At 38.9% G+C, this 15,416-nt stretch overlaps 3 protein-coding genes across 5 annotated transcripts in view; 2 read left to right on the plus strand and 1 right to left on the minus strand.

The window, feature by feature from the left end:
- The window catches only part of LOC117214005 (RNA pseudouridylate synthase domain-containing protein 2-like), a 174,840-nt gene extending 165,874 nt beyond the window's left edge, over nucleotides 1–8,966 (plus strand). For all 3 annotated transcript variants that reach the window (XM_033459794.1, XM_033459793.1, XM_033459792.1), the window contains 2 exons: nucleotides 3,599–3,775; nucleotides 4,413–8,966. In XM_033459794.1, the coding sequence (XP_033315685.1) occupies nucleotides 3,599–3,775; nucleotides 4,413–5,168 (933 nt within the window). In that variant the 3' untranslated portion in view covers nucleotides 5,169–8,966. The remainder of the gene's footprint in view (nucleotides 1–3,598; nucleotides 3,776–4,412) is intronic.
- A 547-nt stretch (nucleotides 8,967–9,513) lies between these two features.
- Nucleotides 9,514–11,989, minus strand: LOC117214007 (NADH dehydrogenase [ubiquinone] flavoprotein 1, mitochondrial). Its single transcript, XM_033459796.1, has 6 exons — nucleotides 11,880–11,989; nucleotides 11,628–11,695; nucleotides 10,868–11,536; nucleotides 10,545–10,777; nucleotides 10,242–10,445; nucleotides 9,514–10,148 (listed from the first exon to the last, which is right to left on the minus strand). Exons 1-6 carry the CDS (start codon nucleotides 11,926–11,928, stop codon nucleotides 9,962–9,964), a joined length of 1,410 nt encoding a protein of 469 aa, XP_033315687.1. The 5' UTR covers nucleotides 11,929–11,989; the 3' UTR covers nucleotides 9,514–9,961.
- A 27-nt stretch (nucleotides 11,990–12,016) lies between these two features.
- Nucleotides 12,017–14,655, plus strand: LOC117214009 (prolactin regulatory element-binding protein). The gene is made up of 4 exons (XM_033459797.1): nucleotides 12,017–12,435; nucleotides 12,531–12,910; nucleotides 12,982–13,676; nucleotides 13,772–14,655. Exons 1-4 carry the CDS (start codon nucleotides 12,298–12,300, stop codon nucleotides 13,855–13,857), a joined length of 1,299 nt encoding a protein of 432 aa, XP_033315688.1. The 5' UTR covers nucleotides 12,017–12,297; the 3' UTR covers nucleotides 13,858–14,655.
- Nucleotides 14,656–15,416: the final 761 nt, after the last annotated feature.

Consider the following 15,416-nt stretch of genomic DNA (forward strand, 5'->3'; position numbering starts at 1 on the left):
TTGATCGGAAATATTTCATTCGATTGAATTTAACGAAGAAGTAAAATAAGATGGCACCGAATGTAACGTTATAAAAATACGAAAATACTTAATTGTCGTTTCTGTCAGAAGCAAGAGCAAGTGCGAAAGAGCAAAATTAAAAAAAATACCCAAAAGTAGAGATGAAATGAAAACAGAAAAATGTGAAAATCGAAGCAATTTATTATTTAAAATTTCACAGAGTCGCGCATTTAAAAGTCACAAGTAAACCAAAGATTATTATTATATCGAGGATTGAAAGGTAAAGATTAAATCAAAAATTAGAGAAGCGCGTATCGAAACGATTTCGTACTATGTAACGCATAATCGTCACAGATAATCGCGCAAATACACGAGTCTAAGGAATTGAAACGATAAAATTTCTATCGCCACGACTCTCAGATTTCGCGTATTTTGATCGCATAGGAAAAAGGAAAGGGACGAGACGCGAAGTCGAGCAACCGATTTTCGTCATCGGCAATCGCCTTAAAAAATTAAGTCCGCCGCGAAAGCCTCTTACCGCGATAGAAAATAGTTCGACCTAAAGAATAGGAGTAAGGACAGGGAAGGAAGCGAGGTTTTCGCGATATATATCCGCGTGGAGCACATCCGGTGCTTTCAGTGAGTGGGTCGGACAATACGATAGCGACAAAGGAGGAAGGAAAGGGTGACAGAGGACATAGAAAAGGGGTTAGTTGACGAGCAGCGAGACGAAGAGCAGGATTATCGGGTAAATCGAGTGGTTCTCGTCGTCGCTCGGATGTCAGCGCGTCTTTACGGCCTGCTACTTCCTGTTTATGTACTATTTATGCCTCTAACGATCCCTCGCCTATCAACCTATCGACATCCTCCACAGAATTGCTCGGACAACTCCTTTAAATTTATCGTTACGTCCGTGAATTGCAAGTGTTTCTTCTCACGTTGACACTCGCTTGCCTTTATCTTATCGTGGTTGTAATATCTATGAAATACTAATGTAGAAATGTTATATTATTAGTTTGTAGGTAACAGTGTGATTAATACAATATCGTTCGCACTCGCGCGTAATCGAATACAAAACCCCGTTTCACGTATTCGTTACTCACTACTTCTACGACACAACAACGCAACGATCTTCGCACGACCACGATAAATTCAACTCTGACTCTCTCGACTCTCGTTACAATGTTTTCCATGCTCGCTTTTTTCCTAAGCATACCTTGGTAACGCTCGCAACTCTCTTTGACAACGTCAACGTATCTTGACAACGCTAATAAACAATTACCCCTCGCGCCACGTCCTTCCCCGATGTCACGCTATCCCACATTAATATGTATGCGTTACTTTAAATATTTATAGACAATTTGGATAACGTGGATGTTTATTCTTCTATTAGTTTTTTTTTTTTCTTAAATATGCTTTACGTATGTCTAAAGAGTGCTGTTCAAATGTCATTCTTCGTTTACATACTTTAAGAATGTATAATTTATGCGTCGTGTTCTTTCTTGTACCGTACAACGCATTGTTTATGTATCGTGCTCTTTTTCGTACAGTATAACGAACTTACGTCTATATTCAAAAATTGTGATAGTATGAAGATTTTAGTATTTTATTTGTATTTCGCAAACTAGTATTTAGTATTTTATTTGTACTTCACTAGCAAGTTACAAATATCGGTAATATGAAAAATAAAACACGAGAGCAAGTGTCGAATCAGCGTTGAGTGCTTCGCTGTTATATCGCTTCGCCGCGATTAGGATAGTGACAGATTGGCGTTAATGAATCGGAGTGTTGGCAACGAGTGTTACTTGAACTACGTGTCGCTTTGTAGGCCTCCTCGATGGAGTATAGTATATCTATTCCGGAAGTTTCGTCGTTGTAACTGTAGTGCAAGTAAAATTGTACTCAAAAGATCCTTCAACAGAAGCTGGAAGTTTTTCGTAGAGCGAGGAAATTATTAGCGATGCACGGTGTCACTGGAATTCTCTATCGCTAAGAAAATTAATGGTAAATTAGGTATTTAACTCAAGGTAGCTACTCGACTCTTCGTATTTTTGTCACTTCTCCGTTATTTTCTTTCAAATGTGTAAATTTGCCTCGACTCTGCCGTGCTCTTGCAATTTTTGTGTCTCGATCGTTCGTTTCAGTAAATAAAAATACTTGTAACGTTCTGGGAAACTTGTTTCTGCATAAAATCAAAGCGTGAAATTACACGTAACGATTCTTCCGTTTCAACTTTTTCGGCTACGAGATTTTAAGACACAAAAATGTACTTTCGCGCTTTTAAATTTCCCGTAAATGCACAAAGATGCACAGTCCGTTTGTTATATTTTTAATATAAATACAAATCGAAACCTAATTCTTTTCAACCATTGTAAGCGTTTCGCTCATTCCAGAAATTCTTTCTAATCGCATTTTTCAACGCGACAATTCCGGATCAACCATTGTGCCCATATTGCGGCTGACACGAACGCGCAATCATCGAATCATTCCCTTTTGTCATAGAGTCAATCGGTTTTTTCTCTTCGAATTGGGAGAAATTGGTCGACGTCGCATGCAGCCAGCCTGTTTGCACGTGCATTCGCGTCAAATCGTTTGCCCTAACCATCGTTGGTACCATAATGGCGTCGTGCAATCGCGCTTAGCTTCGAATTTCGATCGTACACCGCCAAGACTGCTGCTTTTCACTAACGTTATATGTTTACCCGTTGTACGTCCTGTCAGTTTGTCTAGTGAATGATGTGGTTAGTGGAAAGCATTTTTAATTTAATGGTATTGACCGTAGAGATGTACATAGTCCACGGTACACGGTCTGGTTGAAAAGTAATGGGATTGCCAATATATTAATTCAAATGCTAATCGTATTTGTAGAAATCGTTCGTTTTATTCAGAGTATGTTCCTTTGGCATCGATTTACTTCAATGCCAAACATGGTCAACCGGTAAACGAATAGATTTGTGGAGATTTGCTTTTGAAATGGTTTCGAGTATTCTTTTCATGACTGTCTTTATACTTGGAACATATAATGTGTATTCAACGTTAATTCGTAGCCAGTGTTTTATTGGAATTCTCTGTATCAAACATAGAAAGTAATCGTAGAGGGAAAATCACGCGATTACGACAGACGAATGATCATTGCTGCATCGTTTTATTCTGTGAAAATTTATTATGCACAAGAATTCGGATGTGCTACGAAATATTATAGTATCGCTTCAATTGCGACTTGATTCGTATTGTACGCGATCGTAAAATATTACCCGAGAAATTGTAAATCGGTGAAAGAAAAATTATTTCAAACGAAGAATACTCTAACAGTGAAACGGATAACAACGTTGGATAACGAAACGATTAGCTTAGAAGCTAAAATGGTGGAAGAATGTTCGTGGTGGAAGAGAGGAGCACCTCTTGCAGAAACACTTCTGGTGTCTGTAAATACAATAATACAATAATCCCATTCCGCTTTTCTCGTTCTCCTTGCCGAGTATTTTTAACCGTAACGCGTAACTCGACCAATTGCACAATCCTCTATCTTCCTCGTCCTCTTTTCCGCTTCGCGTTCTGTTTTCTCGGCAAATAAACCGAGCCGATCCTGGAATTGCAGGTGCACCCGTGCGGACGATACCGACACAACACGGTAGTCTTCATTCTGGCGAAGGAATACAATTTGAAGAACCTGAGGACAATCCACAGGCTGGACAGACTGACCAGCGGTATTCTCCTTTTCGGTAGAACGCCGAAGAAAGCGAGGCAGATGGAGCACCAAATAAGAAACAGACAGGTTCGTTTCGTAACGGTGTTATGCGAGGGAAACCTGCTTGGATCCGCGGATTTTCCAATAAATTCTGCCCAACACCGTTAGAACCGGATTGGATAAGAACAAAAAGACATGTTAGATAGCGTTTCGTGTTTTGTGGAGATTTACGACTTTTACGAGATATTATTTACAATGGTCCCGATCGAATGTCAACTTTGATACTAAAAGAGAATCGAATCCGTCTCGTAATAATTTTCAGTAGTACATGTAATTCATAAGTGCTATTGCTATATTACTGCTATATTAATTGTTTAGTGGAAAAGTTAGATAACGTTTAACTTATTATTTAATTAAATAACTGCGTAGAGATTTACGTAAAGTCGTGTTATAAGATTCTCAACGGAATGTTAATCTTAATATTGAAAGAGTGACGTCGGTACTTAGCACAATTTTTAGAATGCGATATATACGTTGTTCCATTTCCTATAGAATCGAATATTCTAATAGATCGCACTGATATCAGAAAAATTATCACAATCTGGCAGTCCTTTTAAAAGTTAACTTCCACTGGTCCTGAAAGATAAATTGAGAAACGTATAGGAGAAATTGCAACCTAGAATAATCTGGTAATATACGATCAACGCATAAATTCTTATTTCAGGTTCACAAGCAATACGTCTGCAGAGTGGAAGGCGAGTTCCCCGAAGAGGAAGTGGTCTGCTCCGAGCCGATCGAGGTAGTATCCTACAAGATAGGCGTGTGCAAAGTCTCCGAGAAAGGGAAGGACTGTGTAACCCGTTTCAAGCGTCTCAGCTACAACGGCAAGTCGTCCGTGGTGCTCTGCAAGCCTCAAACGGGACGAATGCATCAGATCCGTGTCCATCTTCAATACCTGGGCTACCCAGTGGTAAACGATCCTCTCTACAATCACGTTGTATTTGGTCCTGAGAAAGGAAAGGGTGGTAACATCGGGAAGACCGATCAGGAGCTGGTCAGAGATCTGATCAGCATCCACAACGCAGAAAATTGGCTTGGCATGGATGGAGATTCGGAGATGAGTCTGTTCAAGCCAAAATTAGACATAGAGGAACGCGTGTCGTTGAGCAACGACAAGGATGGATCCTCTCCATCCTCGACGCCTGGCCTAGGCGAGGAGGAACAGCAACAACAACAGGAACAATCGCTGAAGGTGACGGTAGGCACGCAGACTGGATCAGAGCCGCCAGATTCTAGTTTCACGAACGACAAAATGACGGTAGATCCGCACTGCTACGAGTGCAAAGTGAAGTACAGAGACCCGAAACCATCCGATTTGGTCATGTACCTGCACGCGTGGCGCTACTGCGGTCCAGGCTGGGAATACGAGACTCCACTTCCGGCTTGGGCAGCCAGCGACTGGACCGAAGAAGACCGATAGTTCCGGTCCACGAAGCATCGAAACGAGCTGTCATCACCCTTCGTATCCCTTTTTGATATCCTTACCCCGTGCCTTCCATCCGCCAGCGAGCGATCTCGACCATCGTACATGTACCCATCCCTGTGACCAGGTCGCTGGACTCGCGAACAAACGAGAGACCTCTCGGTTGGTCCTCCGAGATTGGTGTCGCGTCTGGTCTGCGCTGATATTCGAGGCCCTTCGCGCTGGCAATATCGCGGTGAATCTGTCGGGATCGTTTCCAGGATGATTCTCAACGAATGACAGGTTCACCCGTGATATTCCGAACGTCGTAGATCATAAACGAGGAAGATTGATGGATGGCGAACTATGAGCGTCACAGCGTTAATTGGCTCGAGACGAAGCGAAAGTTTGCGTGAGACAGCCTGCAGGTGTTCCGACGAATCTTCGAGGAACGTTTCAGGCCGTCCTTGATCCCTGACGCGTTCATCCGTTGTTGCGACGCGCGATCGATCTAGAACAGAGCTGCACAGGGTAGAGTGCTGTTCGCCAACTCCTTTTACACCACAATTTACTCGCTATTGATATTAGAGAGTCGATACGAAGCGACGGTCGTACATCGTACAAGATTATCTTTTTTATAATTTTACAACTTTACGTTAAAGAGGATAATCGAACGATTTATAGTTCGTGAAATTTGCTTATAGAATTTCATTCGTTTCGTTATCAAACTTATTCCACGAGATACGTGACATCACTGCCCATAATTTTGTCCTCCTAAGAACCATTACACAATTCTCATTTAGAATAACGTAGCATCGATTAGAATTCGCGTGATTCGATCTGAATCGGTGGTATTGTGGTTATCCCATGGGGAAGTGTAGATTCTCGTCCAGGATGCACCGATGAATAGCGTAAAAAGATCGAAGCATCAACGTGGCACGGGGCGACGAAACGATCCTGATCGGTTCTGTAAACGGGTCGGTCGAACAGTCACTGCCACTGGTGCGCGCACGAGAGAAGATTGATGCAACTGTCAACCGCGAAAGCCCGAATGGATCGTTATCGTTCGTGTCCTTGATTTATGATGCAGATAGGAACAAGGAAAGCCGACGGTCTTTTCTATTACTCGGGTCCCCTGCGACTGGGAATCTTTATGCTTCTGATCTCGAAGGAAAGCACGCTCGAAACCCAGTCCCTTTTATGGATCTTCTTCCAGCGAACGAAGAGGGTTCGTTCTTTGCTTATTTTTTTCTTACTTTCTATTGATAGAATATGCAAGATCGAAATAGTTCCTTCGAAATATCATGGGCAATTAGTTAACGCCATTTAACGAAGACGATTGCTATTTTATGTTTCCTTTTTCCCTTTTATCAAAGGGAATTAAATAATATTTATCAGTTATGTAACAAATGCTTCGTTCTATCAATAGAGAGATATAACGAAACTTTGAAATGTATTATGGAAACTGTATTACAGAGTAGCGCAAACCCCTTAACGCAAAGCGATCTACCCTCATTCCCTTAATTAGAAACGCCTGCAGTCACCTTTCCGTAACTATGGCAAACGATCTTCTGTGTATTTCTTAATCAGATTATCTAAACGTAGAATAGCTACAGTAACGTCATTCCCTGATCCAAGCTACCCAGAAGCCCGTAGATCAGCAAAATTCAATTCTACGACTAATAACATCCATTCTACCATACTTTCAACAACGTCTTACCTTTAACAACCGTCCCAGAAATCTCTACAATCACCATCCATCCACTTGTTCTTTCACAAACGCTCATGACGCAAACTAGAATAAAAAAGACAAGATCGTGACCGAAAATTGTTTAATCCTTTAACGATATAGCTTGAGATACTTGGGTCTTTCCATCTGTGGTCTTCGAATGTTATCAAATAACGTTATTAATATTTGTTTCTTATAAAAAGTTAAAAGTACGTATTTTTATTACGTACGTATTATATGCAATACCAGAAACGCAAAAAATTCGAAGGCTAAAGGGATAATTGTTCTTTAAATCGTTCGTTCTGAATTTACTATTCTGTTGCTACTGTGAAAAGGTCAAGAATGTTTAAGAATCATCATCGACCAGCGTTCATCCTCGAGAACCGCGCAGACAAGGGGCTGACGTAGGAAACTGCAATAGAGACGCGTCTATTTTTATGGCTGATTATATATACAGGAAACTAAATAGTGGCGCAGGTCCAGCGGCAGAGGTCTCCAACAATAAGCGTGATCTTGCCAGGAGGATATAGCCAACGATCATGCCAAAGAGCGCGAGCGCGTCCGGCGAACGAGAGCGAGTGTATCGGAGATGGAGTGAAAAATAATAAATGTATGTGTGCGTATATGTATGAGAGAGGGAAAGAGAGAGCTTCTTTCAAGCCATATCGTGTACGTGTACCTTGTTCCCGCGCGTCGAATAAGACCGCGTCCAAGTGGCAGGACTTGCAACAAGTACAATCGAGCGAGTGAAATAACGAGATTAACGTCGTACATTATTTTGCTACGAGTCACGTTCGTCTCCTTTAGCGGGGCTATACATAAGCTTTTATCGCGTGCTCGGGATATCTGGAAGAGGTGATGAGAATGGTAAACCTTTCGGATCTTTTAATTGTTTGAAGGAATTATATTCTGGGCCAAAGATGAAGCTTGTTGTCATTTGATTGTATCACATATCCTTTTACATCCCGCTGTATCATTTCTATTCATTTTTATTCTTCTGGCAGAAGATCGTACGAACCCTTTCGCTGAAGCTTCGATCGATTCTTTTCATTCGAATTTTATATCATTTGGTAATCTGTCTTAGTATGGCTCATTGAATAATACACGGAGAATGGATAGTTTCAAACGGATTTTGATTCAATGTGAATCAGTTTCGTAAATTGCGTTCTTTTGGAGAAGTTTTAGAGGAAGTTGGAAGAAAGTGGATCCTAACGGTAAAAGACGTGCTCAAGAGAACACGGTTTACATAAACGCCAACAACGTTAAAGTTGAAATCGCAAGAAGGGAACAAAAACCATCTTTTATACGAAAGCTTTGTAATAATCGCGAGCTATTAAATAAATTATCGAACGAGAGAATGGAACAGGATGAGAAGACATGAAAAGGCAAAAAGAAAACAGTTCTCGTTACCTCTCCGGATTCTTGTAAGCAACAGGCAAAACAGAGATCAGTGAACAGAGATTTTAGATAGATAGACGTAGGAAGGAGATAACGTAATAACGGACCTATCATAAAAGACAGTGTGTGCGCTTACTAACCCAACGGGATAGCTTGCGGCGAGAGACGAAATGAAAGAAAAAAAAAATAATATAGCAAGCTATCCCGATATTGTAACAGCTAGCTTAATTTTATTTAAGTAAAAGAAAAAGAAGGGAAGAACTAACTCTCGAATATATATCGAATGAAAGAAAGACAAAGAGAAAAAAGGAATAAAAAAAGGGAAAAGAGTAAGGACGAAAGAAGAAACTCCAAAAGACAGTCTCGACTTGGTAGCACAGAGACAAAAGAAGAAAAAGGGGAGAGAGAGAATGTGTGAGAGAACGAAAGAGAGAGAGACAGTGTGTGTGAGTGTGTGTTGAAAGAGAGAGGGAGAGAGAGAGAGGGAATGAAAGAGAAAGACATCGGTCTGTAAATCGAGCGAACGCTTTTGTATGTATATACATATATATATATTGTATATTGTATACGCACATTGTACTGTAATCTGAGCGACTTTATTGTCTGTATCCGTAGTCAGCGGAAACGTTAGAGCTAGAAAAACTTTTTTCTTGTATAATGAACGAATAAATGTAAAGTATCGTTCGGTATACACATCGTGTGCCAATGTACCCTTTATCTTCTTGTCGAACTTTGTTTCATCGTAGTCGTTCCATCTTCTTTCACACACCTTCTTCACTTTATTCGATCCAAAAATGTACTTAATAGTATTGAATATTTTAAACATGATATTTTGCATTCTGGAAATATTCGATGTAAGAAAGAATAATGTAAACAATACATATTTTGACGCGATAAAAATGTTACATACTATTACTTGGAGGTTGAAATGTACAGGATGATTTAGTAACGGTGTTAGGTAACGGTGTTCCTCTGTCATTATTTTTGAATCATAATTAAAATTGTATTCTATGAGTAAGGAATTTATTAAAAATTTAATAATCGGATCAACCTGTACATTTTGTTCAAGTATACAGGAACGAACTGTCACATTATGTGCTATGATTTAGCGTTCGCTGTATCTCGGATTTTCAGTGAGAACAAATAAGATCGATGTTATTTCAAACAAGATTAGAAGCTGTTATTTTCTTGGATTCCGCTATCGTTGAAATAAAATCACAATTCTCTTTGAGTACCTTTTACTTTAGTTTTATTTTAATTTCCCGATATTCTTCAAATTATAAAGATATTGTAAAATATCGCGTTTCACGTTCAGTTTCCATTAGAGAACGAATACTTTCGGATCACGCGCTTTACCAAATTATTTTTCCTCTTATTACAGTATGTAAAAAATTATCGAATTACCTTGAAAAATTACGTCTCCTTCTATATTAATGCAGACAAAGTACGTTCTTTCTATCTATTTTATTTACTAGATTACCGAAAGTTGAAGATGATTTTTATCGGTAAAATTATGTAGGAAATTCAACAACACCGCATTTTGCAAAATTCGACTTATATATATATATACTGTAAATAAGTACAATATTTTACAGATATATATATTTGCTCTTTCTACAATCGACTGTTTTGCGGTGAATAAATATTGAAAAGTTCAATAGTTTCTAGTTTCTCTACCTTTATTTTAATTGGACACTGCTTGCTTGCGCTCTTTAATACGTGCTTCTATTTCCGGTCTGAAATGTCTGATCAATCCCTGAACTGGCCACGCTGCACCATCCGCCAAAGCGCAAATAGTATGCATTTCAATCTGCTTGGTCAACTCCCATAGCATATCTATCTCGTGTATCTCCGCTTGTCCTTGGGCGAACCTAGACAGATATTCATTACATGATTTCCAATATATAATTTATTTCTTTTTTAGATAAAATAAAAAGAGCTAACAAATAGAACTATTTTTGTACCTTCTCATGATTTTATACATCCAACTTATTCCTTCACGGCACGGAGTGCACTGACCGCAAGATTCGTGCTTATAAAAACTGATAAGACGCGTAATAGCTTTAATAATATCAGTCTGTTTGTTCATCACGATTACAGCTGCGGTACCAAATGAGCTCTGCACTCTAACGAGATCATCGAAGTCTAATAACACTGTATCGCATACGCTGCAACATCATACGAGTAATTATAGCTGTTAACTCAATTTTGACCGATATGTGCTATAGACTCTTATTCCCAGTTGGTATTCAAATATATATAAGTACCTTTTGGGAATAACCGGAGTGGAAGATCCACCCGGAATCACACCTAACAGGTTATCCCATCCACCGATTACTCCACCAGCATGCCTTTCAATGAGTTCCTTCAGAGGAATGGACATCTCTTCTTCCACAGTGCATGGATTGTTCACGTGTCCCGAGATGTTAAATAATTTAGTTCCGTGATTGCGTAGACGACCGAATGACGCAAACCATGCTCCGCCTCGTCGGCATATAGTCTATATATTGAAATTTTTATTTTAGAATTAAGATTTTCCACGCGTGTGTATATATTTCCTAATAGCGTTAAATATATGATAATTACATACAGGAGCAACAGCGACGGTTTCGACATTTGTGACAGTGGTAGGGCAACCAAATAATCCAACATCGGCTGGAAAAGGTGGCTTTAGCCTAGGCTTTCCCTGTTTTCCTTCGATAGATTCAATGAGAGCAGTTTCTTCTCCACAAATGTACGCTCCTGCTCCTCTTTGCACAAAAATGTCAAAATCATAGCCAGAGCCACAAGCATTCTTGCCAATCAGGCCTGCCTGATAAGCTTCTGCAATGGCCACTTGCATATTTGACGCTTCGTTATAAAATTCACCACGAATATATATGTAAGCTGCACAAGCTCCCATAGCACGGCCAGCAATTAAGCAACCTTCTACTAGCTTGTGTGGATCGTGGCGTAGAATTTCACGATCTTTGCAGGTGCCAGGCTCACCCTCGTCACCGTTAACTACCAGGTATTTTGGTCTTCCATCAGAGGGCTTATTCATAAAGGACCATTTCATGCCAGATGGGAAACCTGCACCTCCACGGCCTCTGAGACCAGATACTTTAATCTCATTAATGATCCAGTCTGCACCTTTTTCTATAATTTCCTTGGTCTTATACCAATCTCCCCTTTTCAGAGCACCCTGTAATCTCCAATCATGTCTACCATACAAATTTGTGAAGATACGATCCTGGTCAGCCAGGGGGCCACCCTTTTTCTAAGAAAAACGATAATAACACAAATCGTTCCATATTTACGTTATTTTAATATGATAAACACTAATTAAAGCGGGAATAAAATACACGCACCTTCCCTTCGGGCGCGGCATCGGCAAATGTTCTTTGCTGCTGGCTACACAACGGTGACCCAAGGAAACCTTAAAATCATAACCAAATTTTTCCATTACATAACCTCCTTTCAGTGACAACGTAAAACGTCAAAATTCTTCTTAAATATGAAAAGTATCGGAACATCGATGTTCCCTACATCGTGGTTGGCCTTGAATGAAGTGAACGTCGTGAATATGGTTACAAATTAAACACAATAGCATCAAATCTTACCCAATTGTCTCCTTGGGAGTTGAAAACAACGTACAATTGTGCCAGCCATCTTGCTGTTTGCGATCTCGCAGAAATTTGCGATATTGAGCTGTCTACTTAGAAGATCACAGTATAGCCATCTTGCAGCGCGCTCAAGAAACAAAGTAGTACAGGATTGAATACGTGTTCATCACTGTTTTGTCGTCTAGTTGTCTGTTTTTATGAAAGACTTATCGTAACCGTGTTGAGCGTGCGTGCGTGAGTCGAGAGTAAGACTCGAGTCCCGTAACTGTCGTTCGCTACTTGTAAAAAAATTGGGAAACTCGACGGAAGTTCGGTTTTCTAGCCTAGTCATGATCCTTGGCTATCAATAGACACCTGTCTAGACGACAGTGACGAAAGCAAGAACGTTTGTCCTGGTGTAGTAATTGGAAACAATATGCCTTCCAGGAGAAATAATTGTGACCTGCTGGCCAGGGTGAATTTTCCGCTGTATACGTTGCAAATGTTGACGGGTAGGCATATCTTAGTCGGTGGTGGTGGAGGATCCTCGAAGACTGGGGTTGCTAATGGCTTTGTAAGAATTCCTTTTTTTTTAGTCATTCTTACATACATATAAAAAATGAGAGTAATTTCATAATTTGTTTAAATTGAATCATTTTTCATGAACAGGAAATATTTGAATTGTCTCACAATGGATGTCAGTTCGTTGCGGAAGAAGTGACCAGACATGAAACAGGTCCCAGTGTTGTTATGAATTGCACAACGTACAATGATCAAAAGAGGATATGGATTGCAGCTGGTCAAGAGAGTCACTGTCAGCTGTACGATGTGAGTAGTAAAGTGGTGAGGGTGAAGAATGGTGAGGTTGTCAAAGGAGCCAGTGGCAATTCTAAGGAAGGCATTAGACACAGAAAAAACATAGATAAAGTAGAAGAAACTGTTATGCCTGAAGAAAGGATAGAGGAAGTCAAGGATGACAATTCAAACATTAAGAGCAAGAAACTTCAATTGATAGTAAAGCCAGCAGATAGTGTACAAACAGATTTCAGGTAACTATATTTTTATAAAAGTGCGCAAAGTTTCCTAAAATAATTGCTCTAAGTATGAAAAATTTCTACAGCAAGGAAGAACCACTTCAGAGGATCGTTAGAATAAATTCAAATGGAAAATTCATGGTCACTGGTGGCACGGATGGTCATATAAGGCTATGGAAATTTCCACAATTGCATAAACTACATGATCTAGATGCTCACACGAAAGAAATAGACGACATAGACTTCAGTCCAGACAGCACACTGATCGCAAGCATAGCAAAGGATGGCAAAGCATTTCTATGGAATGTGAGCAATGGTTCTAAATCCAAGGACTTAACTTGGTCACCCCCAAATGGATTGAAATATATGTATAAAAGGTGTAGGTTTAGGAAGCTGGAGGAGGACAAATCAAAAGCTCAACTCTTTATGCTCTCCAATGCAGTGGTTGGAAAGAATATTAGTTTTCTTCAAATGTGGGATGTGGAGTCTGGAAGTGTTGTCAAGATGGTACCATATAAAGAAACCCTGTCTGCTTTGGCAGTCTCGGACGATGGAAAGTTTGTGGCAGTTGGAACAATGTTCTCTGGTAGCGTGGATATATACATTGCATTCAGTTTGAGGAGAGCTTTGCACGTACCTGGTGCACATAGTATGTTTGTAACTGGCCTAGAATTCTTACCAACCAAGTTAGATGGTCCTACCATTGCTAGTAACACTGAAACTGCGGTTGTCAGCATTTCTGTGGATAACAAAATCTGTATACATAGCATACCGTTTAGACGTAAGTAATTAAATAATCTTTTTATTCGTCCTTATATCGTTTTGGTAATCTTAACGTTTGACAATCTTAACGTTTGACAATTTTTTCTGTTACAGACACACTACCATTCTGGTTCGTCATTATACTGATTGTTCTTAGTATTTGTGGAGCGTTCATCTTCTGTAGTTATCTCGGAATATGACCTGAGAGAATATACCTTTAATACCAAGTACTTTGTGTAGGGTTTTTTAATATCATACATCGAACTTTCACAGGTGTGTTTCTTTAGTTTATAAATGTTATCGATAGTATAGAAAGGAAGGTGTAATAATCTGTACGATTTTATGAACACGTGTGCACGATTTTTGTGACAATAGATATTACTACCTATAATTTGTTCGGTAGTAAATAATTCACGTGCGTGATTGTTCGAGCGTTTAGAACCTCGTTTGTTCAATTAATGTTACAACAAATGAAGTGATGCTGCGATGAGTAACTACTCTACATTAGATAAATTCTTTGATAAACATAATTGTAAATAGATATCTCTAAATAAGTTTCTGTTTGGACACACAAATAGCTACTTTCTCTTCTCACATATTTCTTACACTTTAAGATCAATTTATACGGTTTATTTTGGTACAGAAGGCTCAGCTCATTTTGACTTTTATTGCATTTATGTGAATTGTGTCTGTGCATTGCTCACGTGTAGAATGGAATATAGATGTCGAGTGTGAAATGTTATGTATATGCCATAGTATTAAAGTTTTAATTTTATTCTATTCTTTGATCACTATGTTCGGATAAGAAACATCGTGATTGGTCCACTTTAAAATTTAGATTAAGCCAAACTGGTCACATATAAATAGTACGCATGCATCACATGAAATTTTATCAATTTTATAATGCATTTCATGGGAAACAGTAATATTCCATTTAAGGAAAACGTTGCCATAGAACAAGTACCGGGCAAATATACTTTGTTAAGTTGAAAATCAAACTTGTACGTTTTTACCTACCCTCTCCCGATTTTTATAAAAGATCCAAATTTGAATTTCTAAACTGAAATTTCAATTTTTATTGTTATTTAAATAAACAAATTGAGAAAGTTTAAATAAATATGAACACATAATTATACAAAAATAAAAGTCAGGAAATGTAAATAAACAAAGCAAATATGTAAACAAATGAGAAAAATCTGGAAGATAAATACAAGGTATTTTTATTAAGAAACAAAAATAAAAAATTCCATTTCTGTTTGTCAGTTCAAAGAAAGTGCAAGGAATGTTTGCTTATTTAAGCGACGATTCAGGACTCGTGATCGAAAAGGAATGTTGTCCAAAATGGAAAGGTGCCCCCAGGGTTTTCCATGGGAAGGAGAAGGACGAGTCAGTAATGACATTTTACGACCTTAAAGCTGGCGCCTACCAATAACTCTCAAGGCTGTGGAGAACGTATCGTGTCGAATAACTAAATTTCCTTCCATTCGAAAGTTTCCGAAATTGACTCCTTCGTTTTTCACTTTTTTACCGTTTCCTTTTTGCATCGAATAGATTGGTTACCATGTGAAATGTTACGAAGAAACGTTCGAAAAGAGAAAAATGCAACTAAATCATATCGTAGAGGAAATAAAATTTATGCTTCAATCTTTTTTATTTTTTATTTAAAATATAAGGTAAATAAATATTTTTTTATTTAAGATTATCAAGAATCAATTCTTGTATAATATTAAAAGCTTGTTTCAAGAAAACAAGAATGTAA

The sequence above is a fragment of the Bombus bifarius genome, unplaced genomic scaffold (genome assembly GCF_011952205.1).
Source record: "Bombus bifarius isolate JDL3187 unplaced genomic scaffold, Bbif_JDL3187 scf7180000009145, whole genome shotgun sequence".
Lineage (NCBI taxonomy): Eukaryota > Metazoa > Arthropoda > Insecta > Hymenoptera > Apidae > Bombus > Bombus bifarius.

Excerpts from the sequence above, each read along its gene's own strand:
- LOC117214007 (XM_033459796.1), bottom strand. The coding sequence starts at position 11,928 with ATGGCTGGCACAATTGTACGTTGTTTTCAACTCCCAAGGAGACAATTG. Across the intron at positions 11,696-11,879 it reads ACTCCCAAGGAGACAATTGG|GTTTCCTTGGGTCACCGTTG; the intron begins GTAAGATTTGAT and ends TATGATTTTAAG. Across the intron at positions 11,537-11,627 it reads ATGCCGCGCCCGAAGGGAAG|AAAAAGGGTGGCCCCCTGGC; the intron begins GTGCGTGTATTT and ends CGTTTTTCTTAG.
- LOC117214009 (XM_033459797.1), top strand. The coding sequence starts at position 12,298 with ATGCCTTCCAGGAGAAATAATTGTGACCTGCTGGCCAGGGTGAATTTT. Across the intron at positions 12,436-12,530 it reads CTGGGGTTGCTAATGGCTTT|GAAATATTTGAATTGTCTCA; the intron begins GTAAGAATTCCT and ends TTTCATGAACAG. Across the intron at positions 13,677-13,771 it reads ACATAGCATACCGTTTAGAC|ACACACTACCATTCTGGTTC; the intron begins GTAAGTAATTAA and ends TTTCTGTTACAG.